This window comes from Pteropus alecto, unplaced genomic scaffold, assembly GCF_000325575.1.
Source record: "Pteropus alecto unplaced genomic scaffold, ASM32557v1 scaffold5, whole genome shotgun sequence".
Lineage (NCBI taxonomy): Eukaryota > Metazoa > Chordata > Mammalia > Chiroptera > Pteropodidae > Pteropus > Pteropus alecto.
The window spans coordinates 1,206,862-1,226,968 of NW_006441953.1; the positions used below are offsets into that span (position 1 = coordinate 1,206,862).

Consider the following 20,107-nt stretch of genomic DNA (forward strand, 5'->3'; position numbering starts at 1 on the left):
AAAGTGAACAGAAGCATAAATATAACATGAGGATAGAATTTAAAACGTAGACCTCAGTTTTTCAAATACAGCAAGCACTATTTGTATTTGGGTGGGTGTGGGAGCCTGAGGGCTTGACAGAGAGGACTGAGTCAGAGAGTGAGTGAGATGATGTCTTCTGGGAAATCAAGTTATCAACTTACTTATGGGTACATTAACTGATTGTACTATTTAAAACCTAAAGAGAATTATGGAATCTACAAAGTTTTAAAATGTGTACCTCAAATATGATCAACAGAACTTTATCTTAACATGTTTTTATCTTGACAATAAAAATATCAAAATTCAATCAAGATGATACTGTCTGTTAAGAAAGTCTCGAAACCTAAGATGAAAACTTCATTAAAAATAAAATTCAAATTACAAATTAAACTCGAAAAACCCTTTGCAATCACTTTGTCTCTGTTCTAAGAATTTTTAATGAGATAAATGTATGTCATAAAAATAAATAAGTTTTAGATATTTCAAAAGAAAGAGACAGCAAACCCATGCTTGCTTTAAACAAACTGCAGATATCCACGAACCTTAACTACATACACCACAGGAAACAATTCAGTAATTATAAAAATAGCACTTTGGGGAAATACTTAATAGTATATACCACTCGAAAAATTTACTGTAAGGGTTGAAAATAGTTTCTATGCTATAGATTTTGTAAGACTTAGCTGATCAACAGGAAAAAAATACCAATAAGATTCCATACCATTTTAGAAATACTGATCGTGAAAAGGATTCAGCTCTCTGGCAAAAGTGAGATCTGAAATTAAAAAGTCTTTGTGCGTGCATGCACATTTGCGTGTGGTATGTGTGTGTGTGTACACTATGTGTATGTGTTCTCTAGAACACACATTCTAAATGTTCCTCCCCTATCTCTTTCAGTCACTTATAATTTCTTGTGCCCTCATAATGTTTCTTTAAAAAGACTTTCTTGCCTTGCTGTTACACTGTAAGGCAGAGGTTACTTGTCTAGGTTTGTCACTCTTTTACTCTTGGGAAAATGGCTTGGCTGCTCTTTAAATTTTTTTGTCCTTTAGAAAGAACTTATACTAGCCTCATGAGAACATAATTTTAATATATTTTCTTCATGCTAAGTTTGATACCTTTATGTTTAAGCTAAGTTTTCCTCCATGGAAATATAGATCTGATTTTTAATGGAAATCTGAATATAATAAAATTAACCTAGCAGCATTCTGCTAGGTTAACAGCATCAAGTGGAACACTTGCATTATTTCTTGAAGGAAACAGATTTTGAAGAAATCTTTAGAAATGTAAAAGAATACATAAGTCAATACTCAAACTTTCTAAGAATTACAAACATTTTTCTATATAAATTTAGAAAATACTTGAATATCAACTAGACTCCCATCACTGGTAAACTACCTGTGTAGGCTACATTAAAGTTTTAAATTATATTAGGGGAAAAAACTATAATACTTTTTATGATTTTTATTGGAAATGATAAGCCAAAAAGTGTTTAAGCCGAGAAGGGTTAAAAAAGATATATGTAGAATGGCAGAAAAAGAACAGTTCACAACACTTTACCGCCATGGAGCGAGTTTAAAATTATTTATTCATCAGTAATTTATCAAAGGCTCACTGGTGGATCTGTTCCATTTGCTGGAAGACTGTATTAGGCACAGGGATGGGTGCTATGGTAAGTGTAAGGTGTGGTTACTGTCTTGAGGGTGTTTATATTCTAGGTAGAAAAGTAAAATATTTAATTAAAAAAACTACTTAAGAATAAAACAGATTTAAGATAAAATAGTACAAGTTTTCTTGAGACAAAATAAAGCAAGAAAGAAGGCATATGGGTCTGAGGAAATATTTTTGCAAAACATCTATCTCGCTTAAGATTTTTTTCCCTCTTCGTTGCACGAATAAGGTAAAGCTTCTGTGTTCTATGCCCGCCAGGGACAAAGAGCCCCTCTTCTTCTAGGCTGATCTTTCCAAATCCTGGCCCATGGCCTTCTGAGCAGAGGCTGGATCTCAACTCTACTCACAGTCTCCATGGGCACCCTTGTCAAGTACCCTTGTCTGTATGGGGCAACCTTGGAATGGTTTTGTTTAACCCAGTGGCGTGACATGTCTTAAATCAGACTTGCTGCAAAAACTGGTGAAAGCCCGGGATGCTTTCAGCTTTGCAACTTACCAGCATGTGTTGCTGTGTTTGGGGAAGAGGCTGTTATTCTTTGAAAATGTTTTTTATTGGAACATAATTATTCCTTAAGCACTAGAGAATACATCTTCTCTGCATAGAAAGGAAGGTGAAAATTTCAATAGAATAATGGAGATCCTTGGATCTGGATCCTTATTTCAATTTCCTGTGTAAACTTTGGAAAATTGTTTAAATTCTTTGTTTAACCTCATATGAATACATTACCTAATTTGTAGAAATGCAGACAAGTATTATTTATTTCATAGGCTTGAGATAAAGATTTAAAAAGTTAGCATTGTATGTAAATTTCCTAGTCCAGTGCCTGACTCAATAGTAGACACTTCACAAATCTTAATTTTCTCTCCACCATGGAGTGGAAGAAAGAATGCAGCACAGAATGGTGAATCAGTAACCCCGGATTCTGTAAGTAACCGCTGTGTTTATTAGTTGTTAGTTGTGTTATATCTTAGAGGCAATGGTGTGCAGGGATTACTAGCTAGGAAGGGGTTAGAATGCCACAAAGACAGGGAGAGGGACAGGAAGTGGACCGAGCATGAACAAAGGTAAAGAAGGTAGAAAAGACAAAAATGAGAAATGGTGGAAAAACTGGCTTGGCACTAAAGAAAACACCTGTTATCAGGCACATTCTGTTTATTCTCTTATTTTTGTTTCTTGCAATATTAAACTATATTTTGGACTTAGATTTGCATCTCTCAGATTTCAGGCTCTTTCATCACGATATAGCCAGGGCATTATCAAAATACGTTTTTATGCTTTTATGCCCTTACACACTTTCTCTGAGTATCGTTTCCTTCCAGAAAGGCCTACTCTTCTGCCAAGACTTAGCTAAATTATCACCTGTAAACCTTTCCCTTCAAACCTACCTCACCTTTAAGTGTACACATTTGCTTCATCCACCATGTTCCCGTAACATATGAATCCAATACATCACCTGTCATGTTGTAGTGCAAATTGTTTATACCTCTGCTCTCCAGTAATAATATATGCCTTAAGAGGTGAACACTGTTTTGTCTTCACACTCTAAACTTTTATCAGCCATTTGCCAGCTTATTGAAGCTCAAATTCAATTGCTGGAGTAGCCTCAACAGGGGCAATTAAGCAGGTAAGAGATGCCAAGGGTTTCTTTCTCTCATCAGCTTCAGCAAAACAGAAGCAGGGAGCTTGCAATTCCTGGTCAAGGGACCCAGAGGAAGCCTCCACCCTCTCCTCTCGCAGTCCAGTGGTACAGAGGACTCTGCCCAATGCTCAGCTCCCCCTCTGCTTCCTGGGGCCTGGCAATGGGAACTCAGCCCTGGGGTGTCCTGGCTTGGCCCAGATACTGTCAGGCTTTTCTGTTCCGAGGACTTGCTGTATTTTTTTCTTTGCCCCAGGGTTCTTCAATTAATTTCATTTTACCCAGCACAGATCAAGTCTGATAGGGCTCTAACTCTTCCTGCCAGAACTTTACCAGAGCTTAAGTTTTCACTTGCACCTGGCTGCCGGCTGCCACAAGGGCGGGGCCAATTTTTATTTAAGGGACACTTTTCACTGAAGTGGAACGTCTATACAGAAGCTGCACAAATCATAAGATTAAAAATCGATGACCTTTCACAAAGTGAGTACCCTGTAATTAACAATCAGATCAAGATACAGAATGTTACCTAAACCCCCCAAAAGTCTTCATATCTCCTCCGAGTCACTATCACCTCCTAAGGGAAACCACCATCCTGGCTTCTAACTATAGATTAGCTTCTCTAACACTGAACTCTTATTTCAATGGAATCAGATACTCTTTGTTTCTGGCTTCTTCTGTTCATCATCATACTTGTGACATTCATCCATGTTGTTATGTGCAGTTTTTGTTAAATCATTCTCATTTGCTGTGTTTAGTTGTACAAATATACTATAATTTATTATTCATTCTACTAGTTGGATATTTGGGTTGTTTCCATTTCTTGGATATTATGAATACCGCTGCTGTGAACAATCTCGTATATGTCTTTCAGTACACATTTGTACACATTTCTAGTGGATATAGAAATAGGAGCAGAGCAGCTTAGTTATATGAATGTTCAGCTTTAGAGTATACTGAAGTTGCTAACTGTAATCTAGGATTAGAAGTAAAATGAGACCATTTGCATGGTCATCTTTCCAGAATTCTCAGTGTTATCTCCCCTCATATTTTCATAAATGCCATTTCCTTGCCTGCAAGAGCCTTCTCCAATGACTGGTTGGATATATTCTACTCATCCTTTAAAATTCAAGTCTAACAACACTTCCACTATGAGTAGTCCCTTACACTCTGATTCATCCCTATTAGAGTTAAGTCCTTCAGCTGTGTGTGTGTGTGTGTGTGTGTGTGTGTGTGTGTGTGTGTGAGTGAGAGAGAGAGAGAGAGAGAGAGAGAGAGAGAGAGAGGTTGGAATGGCGATAAAGACATCCTTCTCAGAGACGAGAGAGAGAGAGAGAGAGAGAGAGAGAAACCTCTACATTTATCACAGCACTAAACACCTTGTGTTTTGTCAATTTCTGCTTACTGGTCACTGTCACTAGACTGTTATTTCCTTGAAGGCAGAGACTCTGAGTATCTATAAAACCTCACAGAAAGCGTATATATAGTATATGCTCAGTTAATGTCTGTTAAAAATTGAATGAGTAAATGAATTCAAAAGGATACCCATGAATGGAACAATATGAATTGAGGAGAGAGGTGAGAAGGATGCTGTGCAATCAGGTATGATTTCAACAGACCAAGAATGAAAGTCTTGAACTTAAGAGTGAGAGGAAGGGAAGGCAGGATGGTCTAGATGCTGGTGATATTATAAAGAAAGGGTCAATAAGATGAGATGGCCGACGGGTGGTGATTGCAATGCAAGAAGAAAAAGGAAAGATATTTGCTAGTCTACATGACTGGAAGAATGAACTGTTAATAGAAACAGAAAAACCAGGAGAAATTTCTAGTGAGGATTAAGCAGATGGGAGAGTAAATAATAAGCTTTATTCAGGCAAGGTGAATTTAGGTTAAGGTGACAATGGAACATCTTAGATAAAAAATTCCAGCACACAACTAGAAAGAGAGAATTCGAGCTCAGGAAAGATAAAGAGATGAAGGGGCTAGAGGTAGATCTGTAATCAAACCGCAGAGGTTAACAGTTTACAGCGAAGCTAAGGGAATAGTTGCGGTTCCTTGGAAAATGTAAAGAACACAATGTCAGAAACAGGAGGAGAGCCAAGAAAGAGAAAGCAGAAGAGGCAGGGATCTTTCTGATAAGTCTCAGGAGGATCCCGATACATGAAAAAGGAGGAACCAGAGGATTTCCAGGTGGAAGGGGTTGGTGAGAGTCACTTGCAGAAGAGAAGTGGGGCAGCCTATGAATAGAAGAAAGGCTGCTGATCTGTGATTGAGACCAGTAATTATTTGAGTGAGCTTCAATTTGCAACTTCAAAAACACATTTAAAATGACTGTTAAGATGTTCCTCCAATCTCATAGCTTAGAGGAACTTTAGATGTCTGATTTAACTCACTTCTTTTGAAGAAGCTAAATCTAGAACGTAAAGCTTAACATGATTCATCCAAGGCAGAAGTACAAACTGACAACCCAAACATCTAATCCAGCTGATAGTTTTTGTTTAGACTACATGAAAATGAAAAATTTACCTCCAATTTCTCATGATCCTCATTAATCTTTATTATCTAACATTTTGTCTGCTTCAAGTATCACAACTGCTTCAAAATTATATGCATTTGTGTATGCAAACTCTAGTCTGAGGTTGTAAAGATAATGCTAGCACTTGAGCCAAAATAGTATTCTTATGGATTCTTTCCTGTCACATTGCCCATTTTCTATAACTCATGAACATCATTAATACATTCTTACTGATGCATTTTTCTGTATAACTTAATTTTATTTAAATCATAGCCCAGGCAATACATTAGATCGTGCTTAAGATGTCAAGGAAATTAATATGCAAATTTAATATAAACATGTAAACTATAACTGGGAGTTGTGGATCAAAATAAGTGACAGTAATTCAAACAGGTAATTGTCACTAAGTTTCTGTACCCATTTTCTTGTTCCTTTGTGCCACTCCAGGTCAGCTTTATAAACCACAAAGAAGAGAACGCCTTGACACCTTCAAGATGGCACTAAAAACAAAGGATCTAAAAGCTCTAGGAGAATAAAAAGAGTCATATTCTCTTCCTTAGATAAAACATAATACAGACTGCTTTGCCCTTAGAATATAGCTGTGGATTTAGATATTCAGCATGTGTCATGGGTAAAGATCATTATCTATTAACAACCTCTAATGAGAGGAGTTAAATAATCATTTTGTTGAGAACAAAAGTGTGAAAACACGCATAATCTTCTAATTATCGAGTTGATGGCCTTTATCTCTGATGTAAACACATCTGTGTCTATATTCACAAAAGAAAAATATCATAACTTTATGTAAGTTCAGTACAAGACTTTATTTAGAGTATGATTTATCTGAACAGCTGACTCAGAAAACTAACAGAACTTTATACTGTGAATTAAAGAAAGATTAATCTAATAATGGCTCAATATCAGAACCAAGAGGCTTGGATTTGGTTTATTATATTATTGAAGCACGACTCAGTGGTATCAGGTAATTTAAACACTCATGGTATAATTAGGGATTTAACACCAGATTTGAAAATTGAACATTTGGCTTTGATATTTCAACAATACCTAACTTTTCACTAAAAGTTTGAACATCTTTAATAAAAGATTACTCCCAAATTACGTAATTACTGAAAAGAAACCTTAGTCTTTTTGGAGGTACTATATCATGCTTCTGCATTTCAGCCAAAATAGACTCATTAGACTTGGTTCCCCAATTTTCAAAACAAAGAAATGAACTGTAAACTTTCTGATAAATAAGCTTGCAACAAGCCTACTTATTAATATTTATAACAAAAACTATCCTTTGAATGGTGCTTTACAGCATATAAGACTTTCTGTTCACTAACTTCAATTTCCTAATCACATCAACAGATGAATAAAAGGAGATTATTCCTCTCCCCCATAAAGAAAACTAAATGTTCCACTGTTGAATAAACTCTGATCAATGTTACACATAAGGATGATATCTGCTTACTCTAAAGAGAGAAGATATGTGGCTGAATACATTTCACAGAGTTCTTCGAGCCTTGCCATTTGCTTAGCTGTCAGGGCCAGAATTGAGCATAAACTTCAGTGAACATCAGGTTTGTTTTTTAAGGTTTGGGTTTTTTTGGTCTGTTTTTTCTTTCCTTTTCTTTTTTAAGACTATATATTCTAGAATTTAAAATTCTCAATTTCTCCATGATCTTTTCCCCCTTTTCATATAAACTGTATGACTGTAAGGGAACCTATGAAACTGAAGGTAATCAAACACGTAGGCTAAAATCGATGTGAGATGTCAGAAATATTGTGAGGACTCGCGAAAACCCAACTGTGTTGCTGATTTCTTTCTGAAGTGCTCTGAAATGTGATGGAATGGGCAAATCCCCATTCACTGGCAAACATAAAAATTACTATAAAAAGCTTTCAATGTGGTTTGTCACTATGCTAAAAATAAATTTACTATGGTACCTATATACTAAGTTGTTCATTTTAATTTTCCAGGAACTCTGATAAACAAAGGAATTTAAGAATATCTTAAATATAAGTTAATTAGCCAATTTAAAATTGTTTTTTTTCTGATTTAAGTTATGAAAACTGGTAAAAAATGTAAAGTTATTACATAATCAAATGAAAAGAATCAAAGCTGGCAGTGGATTTTTTCCTACAGTTCTTGGAACAGAACAAATTTTCTACTAAATCCTACTATCTTCTTTAGATGCTTCGCTACCCTGACACTACATGTCTCTTTTATACCTTTTTTTTTTTTTAATCTATGTATTTATATTGGCATATTATTTATTTATTTATTTACTTACTTATTAATTTATATTTTCATTTTTCAAATGCTAAGAACCCATTTGAATCAGGCCTTTAAAATGAACCTTCATTTATACTTGTTTCATAGAGAAATTATACAAATATCATAAATAAATCAAACACATGAACTGATAAATTACAGTATTTATGAACCAATCGTGTCCTGGAAGGCGAGCACTCCATCCTCACCTGTAGAAGTACGAACATCCCCTGACTGTGTTGTGAGTAAAATGTTCCTGAGTCTTCTCATTGCCAAAGTCCTCCAGGGGGTCTGACCACAAGATATCGCACATAGGTCCATAAGCAGGTGGTTCTTTGAATCGGTCTAACTAAGAAAAATAGAAGACAGAGAGCAAAATACTAATCTTTGGAAACTAGAAATTCAGGGAAAAAAAAACAACAAACAGAATTTTGCAACACCCAAGTTCCTCTCCTCAACCACAGTACAGCCTGAGCTGCCTTCTACCTCACTCTCTTCCTGTCTGCTCCCCTTCCTCCTCTCTCCCTCCCCGGTCTACTCTTCTGCTCTCTCCAATTTTCCTTATTTCTTTCTCTTGATGAGTTCATTTGTTATCTGCCTTCATCTCACCCTTTTCCTCCCTCTTGCCTTTCCAATTCCTCCTCTTTACTCCTTTTCTCCTTTCTCCTGTTTTCCTTTTTATCTTTCTCTTTTCCTCCTAACTTAACTACCTAAGTATTTTAATCATTACCAGTTGATGGGACTCTGTGTTTCACTTCTTGAGGAGGAGCTTTTACTTTATCTTTGGGGAAATTTCTATTACAGCTTCCATTAAATTCTGATTTAGAAATCTAGATGAGAACAACTTATGGTGTTTTTATTTAACAATATGATTTTGAGAACAGACGGCTTTCATTTTAAGAGTAGCACCTGCTATATGACATTTTGGATACTCACTCATTAGGGGCTATTCTAAGTTTCTAATTAAAGTACAAGTTTATTATAGTTTATCTTACTGGGTATAAACCAAGAGTAATGATAAACAGTCAAATAAATCCAAATTTAGCTCATCATTCTTCAGCTCACAGTTCTAAGTTTTATAGTTTTACCTGAATCCCAGTATGGAATCTATTTTCCAGCTATAAATGTTTAGCAAAGTCATATTTCAATTTTAAAAGGTGCATTTAGAAGGTGCGAGTAATATAACTGCAAATGATATTTCACCAACAATTTTTTATAACACTGTCGCTTTCCTTTAGTTTAACCTGATTTAACTGCAATTAAAAGATCTTTGGTGAAGTTAGCAGATTTCATATTCTCTTGAAAAGAAAAGCATAAAACAGGTCTGAAAAACCTATTAAAAAGTGATTCTTCATAATCAGTATTTTAATGTTTTTAAAAAACCCATAGGGACAGGTGGATAGGTGAAGATGTAAGACTGACAGCCCATCAAATTCTCTCTTTTTCCCGAGACATAAAAGGTGATGTAAATCACAGTTTGATTACACACCATATTTTAATAATATCTAAAAAGAATGAAATAATATATCACATTTTCAATGCCCAACGAAAAACTTCAATAAGACAAGACCCTCTATATTTCAGCCATTATGTTATTCATAAAATATTCATTGCAAACTTAAGACGTTTTAAAGAGATTTAAATAATTTATGCTTTTAGAATTCAGCCAAGAAAAATAATAAATGTCCATAAAAATACAGATTTTTTTTTCTAAGAAACAAGAAATGATTATTATAGGTAGAACAGCAGAGGAGAGAAGACTTTCTGATTAATATGAATTCCACGCTAAAGGGTAAGGCAACCAGAATACTGAATTTATTCTGGAAAAGTAACAAACTGCGTCCTAAAATTAATATCATCTTCGGTAAGAATAAACAACTAAAAATGCATTAAATAAAGTAAGTGTGGTGGAAACTCTTATTGACAGATGGCAAAATGCAAACCTAAAAATTATGTTATGACTAAGTCTAGAGCTTAATGGTGTATACGAAAATTGAATATAATATCTGAAACATGCCAGTTCTGGGGACAGCAGGTGATATTTCTAAGATCTACTTAATTTATGATAAGAAGGTAATTATTTATTTCAAGAGTCCCTCAGATTGTAGAAGTATACATTGGTTACATTCATGCAGAAAATGAACCACTTTATACTTGAACTTCATGACTGAATTTTAGTGTCCTGTCTCTATAGTACTTTAAATATAGAGCAAATATGAATGCTCTGTGTGGCACAAAATACCAGAAGCAGATATGGAATGGTGTCTTAAAAAAGGACACAGAAACATAAAGTAGAAAACAAAGGTTTCTGATTTTAAAAATAAAAATTATGCATGTACTTTCTAATAGAAAAGTAAATACAATATTATTTTTACACTTGAAGACCTGAAACTTAATGATAGAGTACTAAGGTAGAATTTAAATGTTTTACTTCCCTAAATATAGTTTTTCTTGAAAAACAATGAACTTTTAAAAGAATATTGAGCGTAACCCAAAGAAATAAAAGATCGTCTTTTCTATTACATAAAACTATCCCATATTATTACATTTTCTTATAAAAAGATACTTCCACATTCAATTTAACTCATCTTTTTGTTGGTTAAATAACAGTAACAGTTAATATTAAATTAAGTAGAAAAAAATACCTCTGGAAAAAACTGACTTATTCACCTAGCCACTCAATCTGATCAACGGAATATCCTCATTGCCTTTATTAGATTGTTACTTTAAAGTTTTAAGCCTTAAAAAATAGATTTCAAAAAATAATAATATTGGAACATTTTAAAGGTCAAATGATATTTTCCCAAGAGCAAAGCAACATTTCTAACTATAATATACCATGAATACACAATGTGTTCTATTTGAAAGAAACCAAAGGGAAATGAAACAGCATAATTTTTTTTAGTGATCAAATATTTTACATTTCCAATGACATGTTCTATGGTAAGATGAAATTTTAGAGATGAAAACTTCCAAGTATCTTTCTTTCTAGATAACGAATACAAAAGAGAGATTCATGATCACTTTAAAAATCGTTTTGATTCAAAAGGATAAAGTGAGTGATAAAGGCAAAGTAATGAATGTCTTCTATTTATTACTGAAGTATATGGAATGATTAGACTTGGAAAATAACAGAACTTACTTTTCTGATATCATCTAAGGTGTTAATCTCTGGAGACAGACCACCGTGTACACACAGGAACTGCTGGTTCATCAGGGCAGCCAGAGGCAGGCAGTCAAAGGCGTCCATACAGGCGTCATAGACACGTTCTGAATATTTTATTTTACCTTTTAAAACATTATTAAAAAAAAAAAATTTACTCTCATTACTTCATAGCTAGGATCATTTGTCATTGAAATAGTTTTTTTTAATGTTTTCTTGCAAAGTTCCAAAACATGATTAAATAAAACTTTTTAAAGAGTTATACATTAACCTATCTACTATTTTTTGTTGTTGTTCATCTATATTTTTCAGGTTTTAAATTTTTAAATAGCAGAAGAGAGAACTCTGTATCCATCTTTGCTATTTATCTGGAGATGTATCTCAAAAAAATATACACAAATAACTCAGAGACCAATAGAAGAATAGTGATAAAGCTGATTTTCCTGAATGATCTTACAGAAAAGCGGAGGGCAAAAATTCTCTAAAGTTCTTTCTGTATCACTGCACATTGCTTTTCTCTTATTGACTTATAGCTAATGCTTTGAAGTCACTATGCTTCACTGAATATAGGACTAAATGACTGGGACAATTTTGTTTCACTGGACGATGGAGAAAATTAAGAGAAGAGGAAAACAAAATCTATATGAAGTACTCCTCACTCCTAGTATTTATATGTAAAGGAATGTGTCACCTTTAATTTTGTAAAATCCACTAGAAGCTAGTAAATCTACTGGGTCCAAAATGAGAAGCATGAGGTTGAATCAGCCCTCCATTTGCTTTTCTTGAATGATTTAAAATTAAAGGGAAGGACTATATCCCAAACAGTAGCATTCTGGCTATTTCAAAAGGTAACGTAATCAGAGTTTCTTAGGATAAATTATATCAAATATTAATTCAAATTTTTAGATAATTTTATAGACAATTTATAACTATCATGAATAGTTAAGCATGCTTAGAAAGAAATATGGTATGACATAAAATAGTGTGATTTTTAAAAAAAAATTTTGACTTTGAAGCAATAGATCATATTGTAATGTGCTCTTAATATGGATTAAAAATATTATTTAGCACTTATGGTGTCAAAGGAATAGGTCTGAAATATACTTACATTCTTGTTTAAATGTGAAATACTCTGTTAGATGTCTACATTCATGATTTCCACGGAGTAAAAACAGTGTTTTGGGGTAAAGAATTTTCAAGGCCCACAAATACAGCACACACTGAGAAAACAAAATAAGAATATAAAAATAAATATTTTTCTATTATACTAAAGCATCCCATTGCTGACATATCAAAAAGACGTGAACCGAATGTGCTAGTGTGACCAAAAGTCCCCAAAAGGCTAGACCTCATTAAGGAGGAACTGAAACACAGAAAACATTATTGGGGTACAAAGCCAAGGTTCATGTATACCTGAAATACATACATTCACTAAGTATCTATCCACTACAGGAAAACCATGAACTGCACACAAGCTATTGGAAGAAACCTGAATGAAAATACACTAAAAATGAAAATACACTGGTGTAAAAGTATGACAGGAAATGTGATTAGCAATTAGTAAATAAAAGAAGGATACTTCTCTATAAAACTAATTATTTTTTTTAAATCAGAGGAAAAGCAAGACAAAATTTGGAAGCAAACACTGACAAGCTCAGGCTAACTCGGATTATGTCTGTATTTTATATTATGTTCTTTCCTTCACTAGCCTTCTCCCCCATTACCTTGATTTTTATTTCAGTGCTGTTGGTATATAAAGCCTTATTTTTTTATATGTAAATATAATTAAACTGAAGGGTAGGGAAATCTTAGTACATATGTGGCCAATAGCTTGGGGAAATATTTCACATACCTTAAAACTTCCAAATTAGTTACTTGGGTATTAAGTTTGCATGAACATGAGGGCCGGCTATGAATTCACCAGGTTTGGAGTAAACCTATGTTTAACACAGTCTTGAAGTGTGCATGAAGATAACTGGATACTCAATTATTAACATCAATTTCATTATCCTTGACTGGCATTCATTAAGAACCCACAGGGAACAGTAAACCACTCTTTGAAAACAAGGATGCTTTTCTATCCTAATTAAATTTATGTTCTAAAAGTGAAGCTAAGAAAATATAGAACCATAAAAATATTGAGATAAGTCTTATTGTGGTTGCTAAAATCTGAAACCAAAAAAACACACAATATTTACATTTTAATAAAGAGCTTTCCAACATATAGTAAATATGCTGGATAATGTCCATAGGGAAAAGCTACTGGCGATTCATTTGTTGTGCTACCTGTGAATAATCATGTCTGTCAACTTGTGTGACAATTTATTAAATGAGTGGATATAACTATGTTTGAATATATATAGCCCAAGTTTTGGAGAAAATACTTATTATCAGAAAAAAGTATGTATTCTTGTGTTTTTCAAGCAAGATATTGTCTCTAACTATGTAATTATGATTCAAGTAAACAAAAATAAGGGGCTGACATCTAATTATATATATAGTTACTTCAATTAATTTTTCTAATTACCATTTTCTGATTATAATTATTACCTAAAGTTCATGTGACAGATGATATTACTGTTTCTGAGAAGCTGATCAAGTGGCTTATCCAAGTGACTCTGGAAGCATCATGATCTATAGATATGTGTAAAAGTTCCCTGTTACCTCAGTGGGTAATACGGTGGCTCAATGAGACTCTGATCACTATGTATTCGGTTTTACAGGAGCACTTACATGTTTTCATAAAAAGAATCAAACTCATCTCACATTTGAAAGAAGATATTTATAAACTGTTACTAATGTCAATAAGAGAACTATTTCCAATTTAAAATTTATAAGGCTGTACCTTAAGGTGAAAGAATACACATGTATGAATATACTTATATATAAATATTTATTTATATTTACACACACGCACACTTCTAAATTGTTAAATTTGGGTGTCAAATTTTGAATAGAAATGGGCATATAAAGTCTTTAAAATTATATTTACTTGTTGAAATTGCTTTATTTAATGTATTCCATTTATACATTGGGGAAAAGAATACATGTTTTAGCTATACTGTAGCTACATTTTAGAAAGGTTTTGTTTTTACTAAAGTATAAATTATATACAATGAAGTATAAATTATATACAATGAAGTGCACATATTTTCAGTTGTTTTATACATGTATACTCCCATGAAACTACTGCCCAAATCCAGTTACATTTCAGCACACAGAAGGCTCCTTTGTGAGCCTTCCTAATCAATATTCTTTTGGAAATGTAACCACGATTCTGAACTCTTTAGATAAGTTTTGCCAGTAACAATTTCTTTTAAAGCAAAGCTATTATCTCTCCAACTAAAATCTAAAATGCAATTTTTTTTAACAAACTCAAATATTACTAGAGGAATCACATTACATGGCCCATATTTTCTTTTTTGTCATTTGTGACAGATCCTGTTTTGACATTACCACATGGTTTTACCACTTCTAGTCTTAATTACTGTGGCTCTTGCATAACTGAAACCTCAAAGAGTGATACAGAAATATTCTATGATGTTCCTATCATACTTATTAACCTTTTAAGTGATTCAATACACATTTAATGCCCCTTATTAGTTAATGAATATAAAACATCTAGTGTATAGTAGGAGTCTGGAAAATATTAGTTCCTTTCCTGTAAATGAGAAGATAGAAACACAGAAAGAAGGGAGGGAGAAAGGGAGGGAAGGAGAGAGGGAGGGAGAGAGGGAGGGAGGAAAGGAAGACAAGAAAGAAAGAGAGAGAGAGAGAAACAAAGAAAGAAAGAAAGAGAGAGAGAGAGAAAGAGAGAGAGAGAGAGAGAGATAAGGAAGGAAGGAAGGAAGGAAGGAAGGAAGGAAGGAAGGAAGGAAGGAAGGAAGGAAGGAAGGAAGGAAGGAAGGAAGGAAGGAAGGAAGGAAGAAAGGAAGGAAGAAAGAAAGAAAGAAAGAAAGAAAGAAAGAAAGAAAGACAAAGAAAGAAAGAGAAAGAAAGAAAGAGAGAAAGAGAGAGAAAGAGGAAGAAAGAAAACAAAACTTAATTTCCAGAATCTTGGCTCAAAATACCCTAAAAATAAGAATCTTGTTTTCACATTTTATTTCCTTCTCCCCTGTGGCAAGAATAAAATATCTTCCCAAACACCGAATAAAACCACAAATGCAGCCAATATGGAAGAAGTGGCACGGTAAATGAAAAGGCAAGGGTGGATTGGAGAGTGGAGTCCTGCCAGGCTGCACCCTCAACATCTGGTGGGAGAAAGCTGCCAAGCACAACACTGTCTTACTGGCAACTACTTTGCCATCTAAAGTTCTAACGTTCTGGAGAGCTGAAGATCTTAAAATCATAACCTGAAATTATTTTTAAAAAGAAACGTTTTTAATAAAAAAATTAACACAATCACTAAACAATAAAATATAAATCAGCTAAAAAATTGATTATTTTCATCTATGTGGTATCAGATGGCTAATTTGAATAAAATTTTACTGAGTTAAATGGTTAAGGTAGAAACAGAAGCAAGTAACATTGGCCTTTTTTGCACGGCGAGATGTAAATTAGTTGCACTAATCACTTTCAACTGGACCTTGACTGTTTTTCTTGTCTTATTCTAAATAATTAAACAAATATTTACAATTTAAAATTAGTTTGGATTGCTCAATAGAAAGATTGAGCATCCTCTACCTTTTTTATTAATTTTCATCATAAACATAGCTTTCTCCTATTTAATCTGTCTTGTATGAAGCAACACTAAAGATATCATTTATTAGTTTAATTGGTTCATTGATAATAGTAATGCAATGATTTATTTGTAATGCATGCCTTTTAATGATGACTATTCTTGAACATTTGCATAGAGGAATAAAGAAGGATGTAAAACACGAAGCAAGCAAGTAAAAAAATATATACAACTTCAAATTATATCAATCAGCTCTCTAAAATAGCTGTGCTGTTGACACATTCCAATCAAATATGCTGTCTCTCAATCATAAGACAATTATGTGAAGGATGTGCATTGGTTGGGAAAAGATCCAAACTCCTGAAATGTCAACTGCAGCTCCTCTAAGACATCATTTGCCTAGTCTGACAAGCACGCAGAGAAGCAGCAGTGGAACAGCAGTGCACTGTGAAGGAGACAGCCAGACACTTTCTTCCTTGTGCCTGTGGCAATACTCTGTCACCTAACATCACTTGCTGTACCGTTTGCTTGTTATTCTCAAGCAGAAGCACTGGAACATTGCTTGACTTGCTGTGGTTCATTCTAGTCTAGGAGTTCACAGCTAATAAACACAACTCTTAGTACTTAAATGTCTTTGAGGCCTGGGCTGAGATCTGGATGTAAGTACAGCAGGCGGTTTGGGGGTGGGGGCGGGCAGTAAGAGCAGCTTGATGTAAGCTCTAGGCAATGCCAGGTGAAACGGCTAGAAAGGGAGCCTGAGGAAGTGAATAGAAGGAAACAGCTGTGCATGCCTCTGTTTGCAGTTCTATTTTCCCTGCATTCTCAGAGAAACACTCAGATATGGACCTATATATACACATATGCTTGATCAAAGAGATTAGGTAGCATAATGCAATCATCAGAAAGAGGATGGTATTTGGTGTGACACAAATTATTACTCAAAACAAAATTACCTCTTTCATCACTACTCAAAAGCTTGCTTGTTTTATTTGGGCTAACTCTGTAGGAAATGGTTTCTAATCTTGGCAAAAAGAGAAGATGGGAGGAGAGGAAGGGAGCGAGAACAGAAAATGAGCTCTATGTACTGCCCAGAGCACATTACCTAGTGCCTGTAAATACGATCCAGCACAGATTGTAAGAAATCCGAACCCACTCTTCAAAGCTGATTTGGTAAAAATTAAACGTAAGTGCTCCTCTTTGCCCAGAGGAGAGCCAAAGGAGAATACCCGGAGTGGTGCCCTGAATTACTGAGATGAATCAAGAACCTTTTGAAACCTGTTAGGATAGTATACGCTGTAAAACTGAACTCTTTTAGTTTTTTTCTTAAACCAACAGCATTGGACTCAGCGAGAATATTTTATATTGAATGCTGCGGCCTTCAGAATATATCGGTGGAGAGAGGATTGTACGTGCGTGTGTGTGTGTGTGTGTGTGTGTGTGTTTGCACATGCCTAAGTGAATGACAGAGTGTTTATCAGTTTCTGCATGCCTGATGCGTGTATTTTTTAGTGGTTCTTTTAGTAAAGACATGGCCAAGGCATGGGGTGTAGTGAAAAGAGCACAAACTTCACTGCCATTCACTATGTGTGTGACTCTCTGAGCTTAAGTTTCCACAGATATTAAAGAAAGACATTTACATGTTCCCTGCAGAGCTGTGAGGAAAAAATAAGATCGTTTATACTTTGCAAACAATAGCATTTACAGCATGCAAACAATGTCAGCTTCCTTAATCCACAATAAAAAGCCTCAAAGTATTCTCCGCAAATATATTTTATATAAATATCTGTGTTATTTTAAATATGACAAAATCACTGAGCCATCCCAGAGTCCCTCGAAGGTCACACTTTAACGGATCATTTTTACATATGAGGCCATCACATTTTTGTCATTTCTGTATTGATGTGGCAAGTTCCTGGGGCTGTACTCTCAAACTCTTGGAGTTTAATTATTAAAGAGCTCTTTTTGATGAGGAGGACTTTGATATATGCATTTCAGAACTTTCAAATATCCTATAATACCTACATTTGATATGTCACCAACATTTGGTTTCATTCTTTGAACCTTTGCTTGAATTTCAAAAGATGTATATTACACAAAATATCACAACTTTCATAGTTCAAATATCTAGATTAATTGTACACTTAAAAAAAAACGTGCTGAGGAACAAATCAGTGATTACTGCTTCTCAACTTCTTTACTTGAAAGAAACAGAGTTCAAAAAGCTCTAATTAGGATGAGTTTAGGAAATTTCAAATGGGTTGAGGCCACAGATTCAGATGATTGAACTGTTCCAGTAAAAAAAGGTAAATAAAGACCAATATGATCAAAAAATATTATTCAAAAATGGAATTGGTGAGATAAAGAAGTCTACTGTGCCAGGTATTACTCAAGCAACACATAATTTAGTGCTTTATCTTTATTACCAAATTAATAATAAACTGCTATTGTCTTTAATCAGGTAAAATAAAAAGTCAAATTAACTTAAAAATCACAAAAATTATGATATTAAAAAAAAGTGTCCAACATAACACTCCATAATTTGGCTGATAAAAATAATCACTTCCAACAGGACAGTCATGGGCGTCCCTTGTTTAGAAGGTGGGTATCAAGGAAAGCAGAATACCTGTTTCATTTATCTTCAGAACCTTTCATAGAAGCATATAAATGTTTAAAAAAAAAAGATGAATTTTAGAGTTATTAAATTTAAAAGATATTTATTTAGACTCAAAACAACCCCAATTTAAGGGAAGTAGCAGAAATTCTTTATCTCCCATTGCTGTTTTCTGCCTATGGCAGTCTTTCTTAAATTTGGCTACAAACTGAAATCACCTGTAGCCATATCAAGGAATCTGGACCATGGGATGCAAGCTGAAGTAATTGTGCCTCTCCTGGAGAACATCTTAAATGATGGGACAGGCCCTTATCTTTCTCCATTTCCTCTAGCTGAATGTAATGTAGGGAAGCTAGTGTAGCTATCTTGGGTCATGAGCTTCCTTTTGGAATGGGGCCATGCACATCAGGGCAACAAGGCAGAAAGAGCCTGGGCCCTGGCACCATGCTTACCACATCAGCCTGGTCTGCCCATCTGTGGGCTTTTACTCAAGGGAGAAAAAAACCTTCTATCTTGCTCAAAACACTGTTATGTAGGTTTTTCCTTCTCTTTACTTTTGGCAGATACTAGCCTAATGTGATACAAAGGTCTTAAAAATTTGTACTCAATCACATTTCCCTGTCAAGTTGGTCAAGACAGCCCATGAATGAGGTTTATGAAGTTTACTAATTGCTTCTTCTGTACTCTTCTTGCTTTGATTTCCTTCCTACCTGGCTAAATTTAATTTGTTCTTTGACTCAGTCTTCCCCAGCCACGTGTATGATCCTAATATTTTCTCAATTTTCTATATTCCAATGGCAATTATTTTCTGTAGTTCTTTTATCACAAGATTTTAATAATTGGTTCAAATAATAATTGAATCCTGGATGACCACCTATTTTAGGCTTCTGACAGCTTTTTAGTAGTTAAATTTTCCTACATAGATTTAGTTTTCTAGAAAGCAAGGACATTTTTTTCTTCGAATTCTCTACAGTCTGGATCATAGTGCATACACATTTTATATGCTCGATAATATATGTTTGCCAAATGGAAGAAATTCCAAAAATGAACTTTCTCCTTTTGGATGGATTTATATACCAACACCACCCCTCCCTCCCTTATCATCATGAATAAATGTGTAATCTTTAAATGAAGAAAATATTAATATATTGGTGGAAATATATTATTATATATACATATTTAGTCAATGAGTCAAGGTGAACTGAATAACCAAAAAATAAAGTTAGTATGATAGTCTTAAAAACAAAAGCTGTTTAAGAATGACACATTTTTCAACATTAAATGTTCCTATAGTAAATATTATGATGAAAATTTAAAAACCTAGAATCTCTTCTATGTGACTATTATGTATAAATGATATTGACATAAGACATAAATCTGAATTCTTTCTTAAGAAAAATTGTTTTTCTTTTCAATGCTTTTCTTTCAAGAACACTTACACTGTCAGCTACTATAGTATGAGCTGTTTCTTTAAAACTTGTTCCTATTTCAACCATTTCTTTTAATAAATTTTAATGAGCGCTTTCCATGTATGAC

The 20,107-nt window shown here is 34.1% G+C and overlaps 1 protein-coding gene across 4 annotated transcripts in view; it reads right to left on the minus strand.

Annotated features, from left to right (window-relative positions):
• The window catches only part of PPP3CA (protein phosphatase 3 catalytic subunit alpha), a 282,030-nt gene that overhangs the window by 48,440 nt on the left and 213,483 nt on the right, over positions 1-20,107 (minus strand). For all 4 annotated transcript variants that reach the window (XM_025051775.1, XM_006918871.2, XM_015594930.2 and 1 more), the window contains 3 exons: positions 12,391-12,502; positions 11,262-11,407; positions 8,329-8,468 (listed from right to left, as the gene is read on the minus strand). In XM_025051775.1, the coding sequence (XP_024907543.1) occupies positions 8,329-8,468; positions 11,262-11,407; positions 12,391-12,502 (398 nt within the window). The remainder of the gene's footprint in view (positions 1-8,328; positions 8,469-11,261; positions 11,408-12,390; positions 12,503-20,107) is intronic.